Source organism: Micropterus dolomieu, linkage group LG21 (assembly GCF_021292245.1).
Source record: "Micropterus dolomieu isolate WLL.071019.BEF.003 ecotype Adirondacks linkage group LG21, ASM2129224v1, whole genome shotgun sequence".
Classification (NCBI taxonomy): domain Eukaryota; kingdom Metazoa; phylum Chordata; class Actinopteri; order Centrarchiformes; family Centrarchidae; genus Micropterus; species Micropterus dolomieu.
Genome location: NC_060170.1, coordinates 18215901 through 18237414, shown reverse-complemented (window position 1 = coordinate 18237414; position 21514 = coordinate 18215901). Strand labels below are relative to the sequence as shown.

General features: G+C 40.6%; 1 protein-coding gene across 1 annotated transcript in view; it reads right to left on the bottom strand.

Annotated features, from left to right (window-relative positions):
- Positions 1–21514, bottom strand: part of oxct1a (3-oxoacid CoA transferase 1a) — a 53514-nt gene that overhangs the window by 29487 nt on the left and 2513 nt on the right. The window contains exons 3-8 of the mRNA XM_046034933.1: positions 20823–20913; positions 12907–13042; positions 12529–12678; positions 11876–11982; positions 11167–11227; positions 23–130 (exon numbers count right to left, since the gene is read on the bottom strand). Coding sequence (XP_045890889.1) covers positions 23–130; positions 11167–11227; positions 11876–11982; positions 12529–12678; positions 12907–13042; positions 20823–20913 — 653 coding nt within the window. The remainder of the gene's footprint in view (positions 1–22; positions 131–11166; positions 11228–11875; positions 11983–12528; positions 12679–12906; positions 13043–20822; positions 20914–21514) is intronic.

The window sequence follows — 21514 nt, the reverse complement described above, 5'->3', positions numbered from 1 at the left end:
TGTGAAGGGCCTTGTTTTGTACCTCAATCCTTTTCTCGAAGCCGGCTCCCTGGACAACCCTGTGGACATAGATGCTGGGTATGTGGATGTCCTCTGCAGCGAAGGTCCCAACATCCACTACCTCCTCCACCTACACACAGACACAGAGTGATGAGCTCCGCCTTCACCTGTAAAATGGCTCCCGACCCTTTAGATTAATGTGAGCAACTGGGAAATAACCTCTACCAACCCAACTATGAAATTTAACAGATTATCCAGGAGGTGCCTGATTAGCTGATAAAGACCAGCAGATTTTTTGCCAATCTTCAAACTAATCTCAATTAATTACTTTGATTTTTAGGTTGTTTTTTTTTTTTTTTAATAGGCCACTGCTGTGTAAAAAAAGAGTAGAGCAGACTTTTTAAAATTTGTTTCATATTTAATTCTAAATACAGCTCAAAACAACAGTGATGGTGACGCACAAACAGACACTTGTTCTCCAGATATTGCCACTGTCATGAGAGGGTAAATATTTGCGGGAGACGGTGCTTTTATTATTTTAGCAACTCTACTGAGTCCAGTGAGAGTCGTCTGTGTACCCAAAGCCAGCTTTGCTGACTGAAAACAGAAGAGCATCATCGGAAAACACTAAGCCCAGGAAACATAGCTTGATCCTGGGATCAAAGGCGATAGAGAGTAGTGCTGCGGTGAGGAGATTGTTTTGGTGTTGGAGGGACTCAAAACTCCCCTATGTGGAATACAATGTTTAGCTACCCATTTTTGTTTTTAGGTCTAGTCCACAAACTCTCTTTTACAAGGTCTACATTTCAGCTCAGCTAACTCTTAGGATCTCAGTGGAGCTGCTACAACATTAGCTAAATATACCCTTATTACTCTCGCATTTAAATATGGCAGCATAATAAGAAAGGTATATGTCTCAGATACCTGCCAAACATTATATTCCTGACTCTGAGACAGAAGTGCACCACCTTTATGTAGAAAGTGTCCAGAAGCAGCAGAAGAGTGTACATAAAGGGTTATTTCTGCCTGACTAACAAGACACAGATGGAAATGGCTACTGATTTAAGCAGAGTCGGGTCAACATGACTGAGATAGAAATCCCTGAATGCATGCACCTGCTCCCTCCTCCTTAGGTAACATTAGGAACTGCTATAAACTGAGTTTACAGCCTCCACTCATACAGGTGTTCAGATTCAGTGGTGGATTCAGTGGTACTCACACATGCTGTACAGCATGTGTGGGCACCACTGAATCTTGCTGCTCATTTTAGCCTGCTCTAGCTCCTAAAATTCATAAGTCTTGCTCATATTTACAGTACGCTGTGCTATTAGACGTAGTGCTCCCTGAGATTTAAAATCAACATAAGAATCAAACTAAGCTGGGAGGGGATCAACAGTAGGCGCTCTTTAAAGAACAGGTTTTCCTTTATCACACAGAAGAGAGTCCAAGGGGGAGGAGGTGCAATTCCTTCCTTCCTCAACATTCTTCAAGGGGGAAAAGCTCTTGAAACGACGAGAGCGCAACCAAGCACCAGGGTTATCATCACGTCTTTGGGGACCAAAAGGTGATTTAACCATGACAACACAATTCTCAGCCTCCCTTCTACGTTTCTGTACTTCACTCCTGTGCAGAGTGTAACCTACTTAATCCATTTACATGGAGGGGCAAGCAGCCGTTCAAAGCAAATTGAATCTCTCCTTATCTCCACTTCCTCCCTCAGCACTCAGCGCTGACTGAGAGGAGTCAACGGCTAAGAGCGGATCCCATCTTAGCGTTGTCATGGATACACAGGTTTTGGTCTGTGGTGAGCAAGGGGCCACTCAGGACTGTAGAGTGATTTTAGATTCCTTTTCTGGTTCTCTAGGTTGGGTTATGGTAAACCTCTGATCTGTTCCATGGTGAAAACAAGGCCATGCAAGATGAGACTGGTAGCGCAAGAGAATTGATGCAGCAGTCCCACACATCCACCCACATCTTTCTGGGGACTCGATCTGTCTTTTTTGAGAATGATGATTTTCACAGACAACTTCATCAAGCTCATCAAATCAAAAAACAATAACAGGCTGTGGGGGCAAGGGAATCACTACAAATATTTTGTGGCATGAATTTCAAGACTTAAGATGCACAAATTTAATTAACAGTATCAATCCCTGATTTTGACTCTTCGTCAAATAGCGTGCTCCTCAAAAACCAGCGACATGAAAGAAAGTAAAAAACAAATCACACCTCAGGGATGGGTTTCTCCATGTCCGTTTGTTGGTCTCTCACACACATGCAAAAAAACTCTGTATTTGGCTCAATTTTCAATTAGGCTTCTAAAGCTAAGTCACAGCACAATAGCAAGCTCATGCAATTTAAATGTGCTGTGTACCTAAAAAAGCTTTTGTTCCTTTCATCTAGGTCATGTGTCCCGGCTGCACCGGTGCCCAGATGCAGTTCAGACAGGAGGTTCAACGGACGAGGATGGATGAAGCATTAAAATACAATAATAAAAACACACAAGAATAACACATGGACACACATACACACACGCAAATGAGCAGGTGTGCAAGCAAACAGGCACACGCATAGACACACGTATTGATATTCCTGTATCTGTAGAACGATTTTCACATCAATGAGAGCTGAGCAAAGCATGAAGTGAGCTGGCAGGAGGATAGAGGGAATCAAAGTGCCCTCTGGGGACACAACAAGCGTTTTATTTTTTTTGTTGAGAGTTTGTGCTTTTTTAGGCTGGGAGCTTTGTCAAATCTTGTTAATCTCAAACTGATTGGATCACAATGCTACCAGATTCCTAGAATAAACCACCAACATTAGTGTTGCATAAATGTGTCCTCTAGGGTTATTAAATGCTGCAAATATGCCATGCTTATCACTAATGTTTGCTCAACCAAAATGAAAACAAACAGTGGCACATTTACAGTTTGACCACATTTTTTAAGTACATGGAACTAAAATCAATTATGATCAATAAAGGGAAAACACCAGCGTGCTTTCAGACCAGAATTTAGATGCACAGACAACCTTTCAGTATCAAACAGACTCAATGCTCTTCAGCTGAGCTGACTGCACTCATACTGACCATCTGGCCTACGTTGAAATCACCAAATAAACAAACAGGATCATGTGTTTGTGTCTTCAGATTGTATGCACATTATAATTCTATAAGTTCAAACTAAAGTTAGTTAGTAACCTAACAGCTCCTAGAGGCTACTATGCTCATTGCACTCTTGGTTTGGATTCACCAAAAAAAAACAGTAAAAAGTTTTCCTCTAATGATGATTGATATCCGAATGTATGACATTAAACTGAGTCATTTATCTTCATTATCTCCTATAATCTGGCAAGTTGTTGTTTGGCAGTATTTTTTGTTTTTTTGGATCAAAGTCTTGGGAGCACCGAAATCCCCAAACTTAGTGGGGCAAAAACTTTACTCACATGGATCTTTATGTAACTGACAAAAATTATCTTACTGAAATGGATCATTTGTATTTGAATACGGAATCGTCAATTTCAAGTTTCAATTTTCAATTATAAAACACAGTGATATAACACAATGGAAAACTGAGATATTACAGATTGTAATAGCTTCAGTAGCCAATACTCTAATTGTGGAGCTTCCTGAGATTATAATCCCTTGTGTGTGTTTTATGCGAGTGCTTACTGAGATGCGACAGTCAGGAGAAAGAAGTGGTGTGGCTGCAGGCGACAGAGCATGAGGATGACATCGACACCACACTCTCATTACCCTGTGTATTTATAGCCTCTCCATCTTCCTCCCAGTGTGTGTGCGCGTTTGTGTATGTGGGCACTTGGCCATGCTCTGCCACCACTTTTGGGGCTCAGCTCCGGCTCTATCCTCTAACCCAGAATACTGACAACATGAACAATCTGTTTCCTCTCAGTGGAAGCTTGCCTTGCCTATGACAGCCTTTATGGTTTGCAGAAAATGTGAGACGGCCAGCCAATGCAAACCCTGGCGACATTATAGCAGCTAAAAATACACATTTTCAAAAATGATTATGTTTACATTTCAAAGCACACTTAAGCCTCCGTGCAATGTGCGTCAGATTCAGATGACAGGCAGTCGTCAGGGAACTTTGAACTTACAGTCAGAGCGTATAACATGCAAATTTGCCATTTCAAACATTCAGGGTGTGCATATGTTAAGCAAATCTGTCTTCCCCTTCTACTGTCATTTCTTTTTATTTATATTATCTGTCCCCTTATCTGTCTCTCTTGAAACACTCCTACATTGACCTACAGTTGATTATTAAACCTTAGCCATACAGTCCGTCACAAGTTTTAGTATCAGTCATCAGGATTTTAAATTGGAGCCTCTACTAAATTGATGTGCAAGTATATTAATGCTGTCTGTCATTATGACGTTTTTCCCTTGTCCACGCATACAAACAACCATACGCACACACTTTTGGGGTGGGAAAGATGTCAAGGGCTTTTACACAGATCTGTCCATTGATATTACAGCAATATGATGGTTATAGCCCAGCCAGGACTCCAATTACCACCATTTGCCCCGGAGAGGTTTCAACTCCAAGTCAAAAAAGTGAGGACAATTTTGACTTTATTGAGTGTATTGCCTTTGTAGAGATACTATTACAAAACAAGTGCCATTATTATATTGCCCAATAAGAAATTGTATCCTTATCATCAAATCAATTTAGATTCACAGCCATATATATCCTATTAAATTGAAGTTATCGGTCACTTTTGCAACACTGTGGTGATGATCCAGAGAAAGGTTAGAAACAGGATTACCTAGACAACATGTCCGTAAAATATACACAGAAATTACATTCATTGCACATCTTTAGCACAAAAAGGCTAATTCATTAACCTATTTAGGCAGGAAATGATGGGGAAAATTAGTGGATTTATAATTATTTACCAACAGTAGCTTGAGTAATGTTGAGTTACTTGAGCGCACAAGCAACACAAATGTAAAATAGTATAACAAATGTAGGCTGTGATAATATAATTCCAGCAGCAAGCAAACAACAACAACATTATACTGCTGATCAAACACTGCAGTAAAAACATTAGCTACAACTTGAAGGACCCAATTCATGACTGAAACTGAGATTGTTGCTAGTTTTGTTTTGACACAAATGTACAGTGTAAGACTGAGGCTGAAACATCTGAAGATGGAGGACATCCACTTAGGCCTCTAGCCTGGTTTAAAACAACAAAACACCCTCATAAATACATTCATTCAATTCACACATGCATGTCTGGTTGGTCGTGTGTGTACACCAACACCCACACCACAACATTGCATTGCCACAGTAACAGAATACAGTTGAGTCATTTACTGTGACTGATGGTCGAACAACAGCAGAAACCACTGCTTTGATTCAGTCTCTGGTGCATTGTATCCCACAATGCACTAGGGCAATTCACTGTACCTGCGATAAGGGAATAACTGGACCAGCTGGATACCGCGGAACATTCAACAATTGAATAGCAGGGTTTGGTTGCCTAGCAACCATGGCAGGAGGCTGCGATGATCTGGTAATTTTCAAAGTGCTTTTGTGTTATCTCATTTTCTGACACTCTTCCTGCCTCTTGTAGATTAAATTTAGTAAAACAAAAATTTAAAAGCAGTGCAGATGTAGTATCAGAATACGGACAGGGACTACAATGATATGCCAGTGATCAATGACCTGACGGAACGAAGCAGTAGTAGTGACTGGCTATCGTTAAAGTTAAATCTGTTAATAATGGCACATGTATAAAAAGGATTTACCGCGTAAAGTATAATAGAATATAACAGAATGTTAATCCATTTATGTTGCACATGGTAAATGTGGAGTCTGCCATGAAAGGGAGCCGGCTGGCGACAATTGCAATGTTACACTACCTCAAGATCATTTGAATCATTTGAATTTGCTTCCCAGAATTGCCATGAAATGTCGTACAATAGGATGGAGTCAACAGGTTACATATCTACACGTCTGTCAGCCCCTTAATGCTTTAATGCACACACATTCACTAAGCCTCAGGTAAAGCCTCAATATTCAAATGAAAATGGACCCGTAGATGATGGACAGTAAAGGTAAGGTTAATGTTTTAATTTAAAATACCTTAATAACACGACAATATTGTGGCACACATTAAGTGTAAATGAAGAACTTTCAGATTTAATATACCAGACTGCAGACTGGAGTTGCCTCATTCTGCAGGTTAAAAGTTCAAGCACCGGTAATTCAAACAACCATCAGAGAGGAGTGGGTTGGCTAAACAAAATTTTATTCAAGAGGCTAATGGGCACCAGCTTTTGCAATGTGTCAAGGGGAAGCTCACCAACATTTATGGAACTCACTTTGACACACTTCAGTGTGGTGATATTCTATTAGTTAACACAAACAATGGCCAGAATCGTTCATACTGATTCATACTACAAGTATTTTGAACAACTTATTAGTATTTTTTAACTTAAACTAATCAATCTGGATTTAATCTAATAAATTAACCTAGTTGTTCTGGCATAGTTATAAGTTGCAGTCTAAGTTTCTGCCCTTTGACCGAAACTGAGAAGTGCATCATCCTTATTCTACCGAATTTTCCCTGGTCCTGTCAGTGTCCCTCCACAATGTCCTGACATTGTTTGCCCTTGATACCAATTAAGTGCTTAACCCCTGAAGAACTTGGGCCTACCTGGCTATAGAGAAATAAATCTGGTCCAGCAGACAAGCAATTTAGTGTGCAACATGATCGTCATAGCTTGCCCGCACACTGCCAAGATGAGCTGCAAGTTAAATGAATAGCTTCAAAAACCTCTGACCTGGTGTCTTGGTTCCTTTGCCAGCCTTAACCAGCGCACCGAGAGAGCAGACAGGGTCAATATTGACAGCATATCACCAGATTTATGACTGAGCATGCACTGAATCCTGATGATACATTTATTTTCAGAGAGATGGTAATTGCTTTAGTATCAGAGATAAAAGGTTTTTAATGGGTATTGCAATACATCATCTATTACTTTATTGTCACCAATAAGTAGGCTTGTCATAGATAATGCCCATATTTTACCTGCACTGCCATAAAAAAGGCACCATGGCAGAAACAATTTGACAAATCACCTGAAACAAAGTGTTCAGACAGCCATAAAGGGATCCCAAGAACTTAAACACACCTAAAAAATTTAAATCCAAATACAATTTAATTTAAATTAGATATTTATTTTATTGATCTTACATTAGGAGACGTGCATTATTTTATACTAGGAATTTGAAGTATGAATATCAATGAGAACTTAATTTAAAATTTTCAAAATATTTTCAAAAACAAATTAATAACCAGAGAATGTAAGAAAGACACTTTTAAAATGTTCAACATTAGAAAATCCTGTTTGATATCATTTGTCAGACTGCAGCACAGCGAATGCCCTGCAGAATAGAAGCATTTGGTTGATAGGTGGATGACAAGGGTCAAAAAGCACTATGTATTATTAGAACTTGACATGAAAAAGAGGTGACATACAAAACCTTTAAAGACCTAGGCTGAAACTGACACAGCTGTTTGACACAGTCTGGTTTTAGTGCTTGCAGGGAACATGCAATAAAACTACATTTGAAATTGATTAATTTAAGTTCCGATGTAATTGCAGAGCTTTCTTTTCCCAAAATAAGATGATTTGTGTCAGGTTCTGGAGTGTGTTTTGGGTGAGGTTAATTGATTGAGATGTGCCATTAATTTCTTTTTATAAATAGGCAATTTTTAATAACCTTTCTTTAGGCTACACATGTAGTACTCAATTAAAAAAGGCTGTGTACTGTGTCCTTGTTAAAAAATTAAGTCAAGCAATTATTTCTGAATCCATTAGAGTTTGCATAGGCTGTTTGTGTTCATAACTTTTTTTCAGACCTTGTTAAGTGAAGTATGTCAGGTGCATCCTGGAAACTTGTGATATTGTGGTGTCTAAAATCTTCCTTTCAACTTGTCATCTCACTCCTTCTCTCTCTCTTTCCTATCATTCTTGCCACTGTATGCAAGTAGAAATGCCAGAAAAGCAATCTTAGAAATGCACCTTGGAAATGGAAAAACAGGTCTGTCCCTCAGTCTAAATGCAACCTGGGTTTCTAAACCTGTTAAAACAATTATTTCATCCTCTCCACTTGCCAAAACCACCCTGAGCAGATGATTCTAGGCGCACAAAGGTGGAAGCAGATAAATCAACATTAAATTAAACCTATTATGCATGAATCTCAAAGTAGCTGTTTAAGCAGAGCTGCATTATCATTCATGTCACTACATCACAACTTCAGCAGACACACACACATTTCTTGGTGGCATCACTGCTGTCAGAGCAAATAGTCTCATTATCCTTGCAGAAGAAAATTGGGTGATTTATATTATACCGTAGCAATGATATTCTATAATTCATTGATATCCATTATTGAAATCATGGTTGTCGTCTCCACACATGCAATAAAGTCAATGCATGAAGCAAAGTAGTATTTAGTGGTTCCTTCGGTTGTGATGTGTGCACGTGAATGTAAATTTGCCTTGCACCATGTAGAATACTGTGTTCTTAAAAGGTACAATGTGTAATTTCTATACTGATGATACTTGATACTATTTAAAGTTATGATCTGTTAGAGGATGGGCAGATTTTGATATTTCATGGTGCTCTTGGGGTCAGCGGAATTGAAATTGCAGGACAAGAGCTGGGAGAGGGAGAGAGATATCAAAGGGTTTGGCAAGCACGGGGCGCATAGCTCATCAGAATCAGATTATTTATATCATATATAACATTATCATTTATATTGCTTATAGTAGATTATCACTGTGTTTTCTTGCCAGGTTCGTTTGCAGCTATACATACACCAGCTCTGTTTTAACAGCCCAATTGGTTAACATGAGCGCCAAAAGAAAGCGGACTGTGCTTCGCAGCACTTCCATCTCCTGTGTGTCCCCCCAGACAAACACTCTGCCAAGTCAGAGACAGGGATGTTTAAGTGGTGGCAGGAGACAAAACAAGTATAGAGGGAATCGGAGAAACGAGAGTTGGAACATCTCATGTAGCTGCATTGATTGACAAGCCCTCGAGGCAAACTTTTCTTCTCCATCCTCTCATGTAGGACTGAGGGCTGACTGCACACTACAGTGACTCACAATCGCATCTCAAGGCACAAGTGGTATTACAACACATCACAGGCCGGGCAGGAACTAGCTCATTAGCAAGCTAATTTGTGCAGATATCTCTGCCACACAATACATAGACTTCTTTGACATGATGTCAGAATGGTTACTTCTTCACATTCTCTTAAAACATGTTAGTTCATTTTTTTAATGTTTTAAACTGCAATTCTGGCCTAATCTTTCATATTGTACCTTTAAAACCCATTAATACCGGTGCTGTTTACCGCTATAAACCAAATTTTAGTTATTAATCGATCTTAACAGTTCACAACGGCTCTACAGTGAGACAATTTACTCTTCCCATTTGGTCCCAGACATTTCTAATCAACAGCAGACTAAATCTCAAGTCCAGCAACCGTGGAATAATTGAAAATGTGCTTTGTGGAACCCTGTTAGATTTATGAGAGACCATTCGCTACCGATTTATGTTCGGAAAGCGCCAGTGTTTTATGGTTTCCACACACAGTTTTTCTCCTTGCTGTTCTCTGAATCAACGGTGTCTATATGCAAGGTGTGAAGCCGTCTATGTCTGTTAGAGGGGTGGAGAGGAAGACAGAAGCACACCCATAGACACACATAGAGGGGAGAGATGAGCGATCACACTTGACTGTCAGACACTAGACAGGTGGGTAACCAGTAGAGGTCGACCGATTAATCGGTCGGACGATTAATCGGCCGATTTTTGGCATTTTTTAACATAATCGGCATCGGCCAATATCCAAGTATATCAAGCCGATTATTAGGTAGGTGCATCTGTGGGCAGCCTGGTGTTGTCGTGGAACACGTGTTTGACGCGCGCTGCCGCTAGAGTCATTGTCCAGCCGAGTGAGCAGCAGACCTCATCCAGTGCCTAAGGAGCTAACGGTAAGGATTCAATTCTTATTACTCCTTTATATTTAATTAAAAACTTTTGATATGTTACTGCCAACTTCGAGAAAAAACCTGAATAAGACACATGACATTCGGCTAATTTAGATCGTAGTTGAAGTTGCATTATCACAGAAGAGTTGCTATCATGTCACAATAAGTAAGCAATAATTTTGCAATTACAGAGTGAATCTGAGACTTTTATTTGTTCTGTTTGTGTGTCTTATATTTGAGAGGGTTGTCACTCAATGCAGAGAAATAAGTAATAAAAAAGAGACCAATAGGCTAGTGACAGACTGGCTTGGCTTTGCTTTGCTAACGGGTAGCTACAGACAGACCCGGTGCTAATACGGCACTGGAACCTTAACGACCGTTATCTACCGCACCGAATATCACCGCGGATTTCTGTGCTTCAGTTCAGTGCAAATAGAGGTTAAAAACCAAGCAAATATCAGCCAAAATAAATCGGCAGCATTAATCGGCCATCGGCCGACCCGGATTTCAAAAGATCGGTATCGGCATCGGCGTGAAAAAAACCATATCGGTCGACCTCTAGTAACCAGACAGACTGAATGAAGACTACATATGACACACACAGCACAGAGATAGCAGCACATTCTCACTCCATTTGTTTTGTTGATGTATAGGGAATTACTGCTTTTGTGTGGTTGGGTTCAAAGGTCAAATTTCTTTACTCTATTTTCTTCACGGTCTACAGTTAAACATAATTACAATGTTTTTTTAACCCACATGTTATTTGCAGGTGATGGCGATTTTAGTTGGTTGAACTAAATTCACACTTGAGCTCATTCCAGATCAGTTCCAGGAGGTGCTGGGGTTTAACAATGGCTTTAATTTATATCATCATATGTGGAGTATATCTTTAAAAGTTCAGTTTTTATTGTGTTGAGTGTAGATTTTTACATTATTTACCTAGAGGGCCTATTTCAGCTGGGGTTGGGATAGAATAACTAAATTCCTAGTAAATGAAAGTCTACTTGATGCATGAAAACTATTAAAGGAAAGCTGACATCTAGATTATTACTCCATTGATAGATACAGTATGTGTCAGTAGACATGTTGCAGGCAGACATCCATTTACAAGCAAATCAATGTGTTGTTGGAAATGCGTACCTCAACTATTGTGGTTTTGGCTGCCTTGCACATAGGCTGGTTGAAGTTTCTGGCTGTTTTCCTGACAAAAAAAAAGAGCAAGAAAGAGATGGAAATGTGTCAGCCAAAAGCAAAGATGAGCAAGTAAACCCCCGAAACTCTCCTGTAATATTCAATATCTAACATCCAGTATAAGCTGTTAGTTTACTAGGAGACATTGCTCTCTTGTGGAGAAAAGCTTTACTACATCTACTAATTTCTGTCATTTATATATGCCAGGTAGGTGCAAATGACCTTACGGATGCTAGGATGGAAGGCCTATACTTAATTTAGATTGTGTTAAAAACTAATGAGGATATCCATGAACAACATCCATGTATGTATGCTGAAATAAATGCGCTGTCAAAATATAGTTGCTGGTGTAAATCCTATGATATGTTCACAAACTTTGAACAAACAAAAGAAAACCATGTAGCTAATACATACTGAAAATGTACAGATTAGAATCAGTTGGTACAGGACGGCAGCATGTGCTGGTTGTTTTGCAAACACAACCAAGGTGATTAAGACTAGTCTAAAATGATTTGAGGCAGGGAGAAGCAGAATTATTTCCAAGATAAATACTGGCACTGCCATATTACAGTAGGTCTGTGCTAATGATGTTTGATCGGTATATATTTCCGTTTAGTGAAAAATGAGTCAAACGCTTGCATTTTAAGTCATCAGTTACCTGAAAACAATGTTTCCAGCCTTGTCAGCTTTCCATGCCTTGATCAGTGCAAAGTCTCCAGTGATGGCCTTTTCCATGATGTAGTGTCTGCCATTGAACTCTTTCACCTGTGGACAATGACAACACAATCAAAAGGAGTTAGTGGCACTGGGTGCAGTCGCAGATAAACATGATGACCTGTTTCAGACTTGGTGACTTGGAAGTACAGATCTAAGGTCAGTCATTACAGCAGATTTTTGTTTTTCACACAAGAAAATCAATACCAAAACAAACATTCATGGCAGTGCATTACACCATCTGAGTCACATGTGTAAAAAGCATGATTTTTGTAAACGTGGAGGACTTTAGATGTTACTCTCATTGTTTAAATGCAGTCTCACTGGGCCTGCTACACTAAATAAAACTGGTCAAACAGGTTGCAATTTTCTTTTAAAAAAGTTCTTTAGAGTGCGGGCTTTTTCCAGACATGTTTTGTGCTTTTATGTACCGCACCCAAGTTCGACCACAGATCTCAAATCATTAAACAAACTCTCAAGGAAAGTGGCCATGGGTCCGGGAAAAAAATCTGCAGTTGTCCCAAACAAAAGCAAGTTTGCACTGACTTCATGATGGACTTAATGGCACAACAACAACAAGAATGACAGTACTCTCACCTCTCTCTGCTCACTGGCGATGGCAATGCTGCCATCTTTGTTGTACTTAATAGGAGACCCTCCCTCTTGGATCAGTGTGCCATAGCCGGTGGCTGTGAAGAAGGCTGGAATCCCAGCGCCCCCAGCCCTGATTCTCTCTGCCAGAGTACCCTGTGGGGAATAAGGTGACAGATTAAAAGATGAGTACAACAGAAAAATGTCCACTGCATACCTTTGTTATTGTCAAATATGTAATATATACCTTATGAAGTCCGGTCATTTGGATGTTGAAATTTACATGCCAAGACTTCTTGAGTGAATTTGTGTTTTCATATGCAGCATTTTTTTGATTTGTGTGAAAATTCATGTCTAAACCTTTCCATACGTTCTCTGACCAACCTGAGGTGTCAGTTCCACTTCCAACTCCCCTGCCAGATACTGTCGCTCAAACTCTACATTCTCCCCAACGTATGAAGAGATCATCCTCTTGATCTGCTTAGTCTGGAGCAGCAGACCCAGGCCAAAGTTATCCACTCTGAAGAAAACACACACACAAAATAGTATGAACTTTTAAAATGGGTAAAATTAGGCTACAGTGCAATGGACAGATACCAATATACAGATGTGAGGCCTTATTCTCCAACTCTCATAATTTACTTAGCAATACATGCTTCTCAAACAAACGTTTTAAAGAAAATGAGGAAAGGAATCACAGTCAGTTTTTTTCACAGTCAGATTTTGCAAGTTTAATAAGGTAAATCAACATCTAAGTCTACATTATGTAAGTTCTGCTCTTCACTCCATGCAACTTGTCAGAGCTTGAGCAATTTTGCAAAGAAGAATGGAAAAATATTATAGTTTTCAGATGAGTAAAGGTGATATATAGATTCAAGGCTGGCAAAGGTGCCTCTAATATTTTTGAAGTCAATTTGTTTTGTCTTTCATATTTGTTATGAATGTAGGTCATTTGAGATTTGACATTAAAGTATTTTTTTGTTAAACTACCCACTGTTATTCAGTTCAGTTCCCTCTACTGCTTAAGTCCTATTCATCCCTACCTTCTACAATTTGAAATATAGCTCGCATTACCATAAATCCCCAGAGAGGTTGTTGTGTGATACATACATACCAAACACAGCTGCAGAGCCTGAAGAAGCCATTGAAACAGTTGTTTGTGTTTATCGTCTGTGAAAAGTGCACAGACTTACTTTATTTCTTTATTCCACTAGAAAGTGTCGTTAGAGGGGTGACAAACTATAAACTGCTCCAAATGGTACTATAGGTTGTTAATTTACTTTTACTTTTGTTGTGGGTGTGCTTGGTGTTCGTATTTGTAACTGTGCTCTGTCAATATGCTGCTATTTTGGCCAGGTCTCTCTTGAAAAAGAGGTTTTATATCTCAATAAGATCATCTGCTTGAATAAAGGTTAAATAAAATAAAAATACACATTTAGACCATCAAACCCAGACAAACCATCATGATCTGACAGCAAGAAAACTCATTCCTAAACATAGTACTGTGAGTAGTCCCTCCTAATTTTATGTTACCAAAGAAAGTTATTGTGTTACTAGGGTTATTGAAATACTCAACACTACTGTATAAGAGGACTGATTTTGTGTAACTCGTCAGTCATTAACCTCTGAAGGAATAGTCTTCATAAATCTTTATAAAACAGGGTATTGTGATACAAGATAAAAGTAAAATCAAACGTCTTATCTTGTCCCACCCTGTTTGATTACAAGCAATATTTCTCTGAGAACACTGCGTAATCAAAGCAAGTCAATTTCAATGACCAACATAATAAAAATTACAAAACCTTTCATTGTACGTTAATGTGAAAGCATTTATCCAAAGATAGCTTCTCTCTATTGTTGCTCAGTCTCTGCTCCTTCTAATCAGACTAGAGGAAAGCTGAGCTTTGGAAGGAGTGGGTTCTCCCTCTTTTCTGTATCCTAAGAAGCTGAGAATTAGGAACTACTGCTTTGTCCTTAACCTCAGGTCAGCTGACAAGATATCTAGGCCATGTGTGCTCAGAATACCAAAAACAGATGACTGTGTCACGCTGTCACACACCACTAAAGGTATAACACATCACAGGGCAGTGTATGGAAATGGGTTTGGCAAGTTTAACTAATGCTAACATTGTTATCATTCCTGAAGCAGCTGATTAAAGAATAAATATAAAGCTGCAGGGATGAAGTTCTGCCCCTCACCCACTCACTCAACAGTGGTGATACCAGGGCTAGAAGTTTTGCTTTGAAATTTAAAAAGCAGCAATTCCGAAACCAAAATTACACTTGCCTCTCACTGCTAACCAAAATAGGTCAGCAATGTCTTTTGTATAAACGTGTACAATAGGCACTGATAGGTGAAATCACTTTCCTTTATTCATACATCAAACAAATTCCTGTTTTGCAAAGAACCCTGTGATATCATTAAGGAAATAACTTCCATCCATCATATTTTCTTGTATCAATATCCAGTATTACACACCAACGCTAAGATTTAGATAATAGCCTAGCAGTCTGTGTTGGGGAAAAAGTGTTTATTTTAAAGTGGTCATACAGTAAATAGGCTAAATGTCCAATATCTGAGATAATACAAGAAATTTCCATTACCTGTTTGGCACATTTCATTGAAGAGAATTAACAATCCACTTCGACATTCAAAAAGAAGCAAGCAGAGGAAGGTGAGTTTTCAGCTTTAGGAATCTTCCCTCTAAAATTAAATGTTACATAACTACATCTTTCCCCTTCCAGCTCTATTCCCTCCAGAGCCAGAACATGTAAATATGATTCAGCTGTGACCAAGAAAACAGTACACATGCCTGGTAGCTTTTATAAAAAGAGAATAATCAATGATATTCATTTGTAACGCATTCCTGTTAACTTCAATGTAATTCTCGCTTTTTAGCTCCCGTCCCCTTATTGGAATATAAGCCACATGCGTGCTTGTCTCTGTTGAGAAGCCCCAGTCAAACCTGTTTTTGCAAAGAAACTGGAAACAAGACATGTACTTGAGGGTATTATATGTACTACAGTTCACACTTAATAAACATGTTGACTGTAAAATGGATAAATGGTTCGACTATGTTGGTACTTGCTCAGAAATGTTCAGACAATTTTTAGAAGTGGTTATAATCTTTCCCAACAACTAACACGTACAGAGGGAAGGAATTTAGGGGATCAATGATTGCTCAATAGGATGGCTTGGCTCAAGCAAACATTTTGAGTACATGTTCCAAGAATCAATATTCACTAAAAATCAAAGTCCAAAAGACAGGTCTAGTAAAGAGTAACTTCTGTAAAACACACTAACAAACCTCACAGGACAGTGCTAAAAAAAACTACTGGCACAGAGAAACAGTGAAGCAATTTTGATCTTCCTAATGCCCAACTCTGGTATTTGGCACACTTGGCACAATGTTATTCTACACCTCAATTCTGCAGCACAGAGAAGTTATTTTTTTAAAGTTGAGGCTGCACTATTATAGTATTATCTTTAACGTAGGCCTAGTTATAAAGAAATTATTATTTTTAAAAAGGAGAGATTAGTTTCTCCAAATGACCTCCAATACCAATCTATGAAGTTTATAGGTGTTATAAGTAGCAGCTCAGGCAGCTAAGGTTGGAAAAGGAAGAGGCATTTAGGAGTGGAAACCGGGCCAGGTTTAAGGAGTCAAGGTACAGGTTTAGCAAGGCGGTACGAGATGCTAAACGAAATGTATTCAGAGAGACTACAACACCAGTTCTCAAGAAACGACTAAATCCCCCCACTCCATGAATACACTCGCCTTGCCAATGAACCAGGTTTACTGTCGCTTCAAGAGACAATGGGACAGACCTGACACCATCCCCACACTGATTGGCCACAATTCACCATTTCAGAGATGGAAATTGATACCAAATTCCCACAGGTGGATTTTCCGTTTGGCTGCCAAATGTTGGAAGGCCAAGGTAGGAAGGTGGGTAAATATATTTGGAATCTAATAATAATAATTTGACGGTAATTAGCAGCAGATCGGTAGTTCCCCATGTACCAAGGGATCTGAAATCGTTTAACACATGGATTAGGCGTTCATTGATTGTTGTTTGTTATTTTCATGATACTTGTGTTTGATTGGCATATATTTATAAGGGTTGGGTGTTGGGGGACAGGAGTCAGGAGGGAGAGTGAGAATGTAGCCGCTTTCATACGGAGATCAGCGCAAAAAGAATTACCGTATTTATGTCGCATTCGCTTCTTCATACTGAACAAAAGTTTTCAGCTTTATCCCCTGTGAAAAGGCCTTTATCCCGCAACTATGTATGCTTTCACATAGCAGTCCGGCTTTACCAGCGGCGTGCCGCGGCATATCGGCTGTGGCTTTTCACAAATAGATCGTTCCGTCTTTCTGTCTCGTGTCTGTCACCAACGTTTCCTGCTCAGAGGCAGATAAAACTGCAGCGAGCCGGCAGATTGGCGCAATACTCCTGTGAAATAAGGCAGCGTGAAAGCTGCTAGTGTGAAGAGCTTGTTGTACTAGGAGTGTTTTTAGCTGTTAGCCGGCGGTCCTGCTGTCCTGCCCAGAGATCAAGGAGAACGATCCATAGACTGTATAAAAAACTATTTATCCCATAAAACCTGTGATGCTGTGGCACCAGGACTCTGTCAGAACCAGGAGGACAGAAGTGGGTGATTGTAGAAAGTGAACAGTCTGATGAGGAGGTTTAAGCTGAATGAAAAAACATGATTAACAGTGATTAATAACCATCTTGTAAGTTTATAAAACAATTTACTCTTATGTCTTAAGTACATTTAATAGCTATAATATAATTTTGCTTTAAATTTCACTCTGGCCTCTTCTTTAAGTTTGCATTTGGCATAATACCTTATTATCTCAATTAAAAGGACAGAAACAAATGTATGTGTGACACAAAAGGCAATTTTTTCATCTACCTGCCACCTTGGCAGGTGAGCCAAAAAGTAAATTTTCACCCCTGCACCATTTCATCCACCCCCTCCTCAGAGGGGGGTAGCTCCACCTCCTCCCCCATCCACGCTATCTTAGAAAAGGATGTCAACATACTGTTTAGGAGGCAGAAACCCTGCAAAGCAGCTGGGCCGGACTCGGTTTCTCCATCCACTCTAAAGCACTGTGCTGATCAGCTGTCTCTGGTGTTCCAGAGACCTTTAACACCTCACTGGAGACATGCCATGTGCCAGCCTGCTTCAAAACGTCCACCATCATTCCTGTCCCCAAAAAAATATGGACCACAGGACTAAATTACATACAGACCCGTCGCCTTGACCTCTGTTGTTATAAAGTCTTTTGAGGGCCTTGTGTTGTCCCACATTAAGTCCACTACAGACCCACTCCTGGTCCCCCTGCAGTGCACCTACAGAGTCAACAGATCTGCAGACAACACAGTAAACATGGCTCTTCACTTCATCCTCCAGCACCTGGATTCCCCAGGAACCTCCTGTTTGTGGATTTCAGCTCTGCTTTCAACACCATCATCCTGGCTTTGCTTCAGGACAAGCTCCCCCAGCTGAGCGTGCCTGACTCTACCTGCAGGTGGATCACAGACTTCTTGTTGGAAAGGAAGCAGCGTGTGAAGCAGCATGGGAAAACATGTCTCTGACTCCAGGATCATCAGCACTGGTTCCCCTCAAGGCTGTGTTCTTTCCCCTCTGCTCTTCTCCCTGTAAACCAACAGCTGCACCTCCAGTCACCAGTCCGTCAAGCTCCTGAAGTTTACGGATTACACCACCCTCATTGGGCTAATCTCTCTTGGGGATGAGTCTGCCTACATTTGGGAGATTTGCCATCTGGTGACCTGGCGCAGCCAGAACAGTCTGGAGCTCAACGCTCTGAAGACCGTGGAGATGGTCGTGGACTTCAGAAAGAGCACAGCCCCACCCACCCCCATCATCCTGTGTGATACAGTCATCACTATTGTGCACTTCTACACCGACATCATCTAGTCCATCCTCACCTCCTCCATCACTACCTGGTACGCTGCTGCCATCGCCAGGGACAAGGGCAGGCTGCAACGTATCATTCTGCAGTCTGCAGAGAAGGAGATTGGTTGCCACCTTCTATCCCTCCAGGACCTGCAAGCCTCCCGGACTCTGAGGCGTGCAGGAAAGGTTGTGGCAGACCCCTTCCACCCCAGACACAAACAGTTTCAGACACCCCACTCCAGCAGGAGGCTGCGGTCCATCAGGACCAAATCCTAGCGCCACAAGTACACTTTCTTTCCGACTGCAGTGGGCCTTCTCAACAAGGCCGGGGTCCCCCACTGACTCTCATGTCCCCCCCACCCAAACACACACACACACCTGACCCCACACGCAGGGATGTACTGGGACTGAAATTCAGCCTGGGACTTTGAGACGGAGAGGCCTTTTAATACGTAAGAAATGTTTTTTGCAGTTATTTGAATACGTATTAGTGTTTTTGTTGCATAGTGAATCCGATTATGGTGACGACCTTCAAGAAACTTCAGGATGACACCTGCCTCTTTAGTTTGTATAAGCAAGGCAGCTCTGCACTGAACAAGACCAGGTCAGGCAAGCCTGAGTCAGTCAGAGGGCTAAAATACTTAAATATACTCAAAAACTACAATACAATCCCATAAAATACAGCAGTGTGTATGTGTGTACATAAAAATCAAATCCCTCATCTTTATCTCTGAATAGGCCTATCCCTGGCTCAGCTTCCCCTGTGCTGGACCCTCTACTTTTACCGATTGTACACTTACATATGCACGAGAAGATATAAATATGACTTACAATAATCCATAAATTTTTTTCGGCATCACACATTTCTTTTTCCTCTTTCACTCTCTTCTCCACACCGTCTCTGTTGAGCCTATCACACAACCCAGCGCTGACTTCAGCCCCAACAAAACTGTGGTTACGTACTGTAACTCCAGATTATATGAGTATAGGCACAGCTCTCTAAGGCTATCGCTATTGACGTTTGGAGATTAAACTCACACCAAATGGAAAGTAAACTTCTTTGATCGGCCCTGTTGAGCTAAGCAAAAACGAAGATTGATCCAAGTGTGGGCCGGGGCAGTGGTTAGCGCTGTCGCCTCACAGCCCCAAATAGTCCTTAGGTGTGGATGTGAGTGTGAGTGGTTGTCTGTCTATGTTTGGCCCTGCGATGGACTGGCGACCTGTCCAGGGCGTACCCCGCCTTTCGCCCGATGTCAGCTGGGATTGGCTCCAGCCCCCCGTGACCCTGTATGCAGGATAAGCGGTCGTCGATGGATGGATGGATGGTCCAAGTTGCTATAGTAAAACAGAAACTGAAAAATAAAAACTCCTGATCCCTGGTGGTTCTAGCGACCATGACGACAGTCGTTACCTCAGCCAGGAGCACTAACGAACCAGCGGTATCGACAATCCTAGCTAACGATGATGAGGTTAAATAGCTGAGCTTCCCTACCAGTCAGTTAGAACTGAAGAAGTCTCTTGGATGAGGGACAAAAAGTCTTCTAGTATCTTCAACCAAGTCCAGTTGTCCTTGACCTCAACCTTCGTTGGATAACACTTTTGTTTTTGCCCCCATTCATCATGAGCACCTCATGAACACAAAAGGCCTATTTATCTCAAATATTGTTCACAAATCTGTCAAAATCTGTGTTAGTGAGCACTTCTCCTTTGCTGAGATAATCCATCCACCTCACAGGTGTAGCATATCAAGATGCTGATAAGACAGCATGTGTATTGCACAGATGTGCCTTAGGCTGGCCACAATAAAAGGACAATCGAAAATGTGAGGTCAGCAGTAACCACAGAGAAAGACACACATCACACACGATATCACCTGGCCACTAAAGGAGTGGCCATCACATCAAACCCCTTTTCCTTTGTGTCTGCAGCTCTGATTACTTATCGGAAGCTAACTTCTGGGCATCTCTCCAGGTCAACATTGCCTGTTTGAAGATACAGCGTCAAGGTCACCAAAACCTCTCTAATATGAATTTAAAACATGTCTATAAGCAGATGAAGAAACAGACTCCTTCATGAGTCCAATCAAGATTCTCTATTCACTAGCTGGGGGCCTACACGGGAGGGATTGACATGGGCCAGGAGAGTCTTACTCACTGATTCCTGTTTTTGATAGCCCATGCTATCATTTGTTGGAGGAAATAAGCAGGACTTTGATGTTTGCATGAGGGGAAAATGTATTAAATCAATATCAATTGTACTATGGAATGCACTACCCGGTATCAGCACAGGTTTACATGCAGGCGCCTGCATGTGTGCTAAGCATGCATGTATGGTACACACATGCTTCCTCCCCTCCAAACTGACTTACCCTGCATTGTTGCTGACTGCAGTGAGACTCTTAACGCCGGTTTTCAGTAAACTGTTGATAAGATTCTCTGGGATACCGCATAATCCAAAGCCTGTGTTGGAAAAAAAAGAGTAGGTAATGCATAATAACAAAAACAAAAATTGAAGCAACCAAAGAAGCACTGTAAAGCTGTGAAAAGGTGAAATATGGTAATTTAAGTTGGAACTTCAATTCATTCATTTGTACAGAAAAAAGAAGATGACATCTCCAGCTATTACAAATCACACAAGTCCAATAACATGGTAAATGCTGGATCAAGCCTCAAGTAATTCTAGCCCGGTGTATATAGGTTGTTAGACAACATTTCTTAAATCACACTGAGAAAGATCCCCCACCACACACACATACACACCCCTAGATAGAAGTGTGACACAGTGGAAAATGTTTAACAATGTCACTCCTCACATGACTATAAATAAGAGCTGTGTAACTTGTGTGCCCTCTGTGTGTGAATGCTAATAAACCACCATGCCTGTCAGAGTTCAAGTTCACTTTGCTGTAAATGTTGTCCTTACACGTACATTGCTGAACATCTTTTTCATCAGTTAAAAAAAACTTGCATGCAGTTAAAAACTAAGGTAATTTGCCAGCACTGTCAATGAGGTGTTATGTAACCATCCTACAATCTTGGAGCCTGTGTGTGAAAAATATTA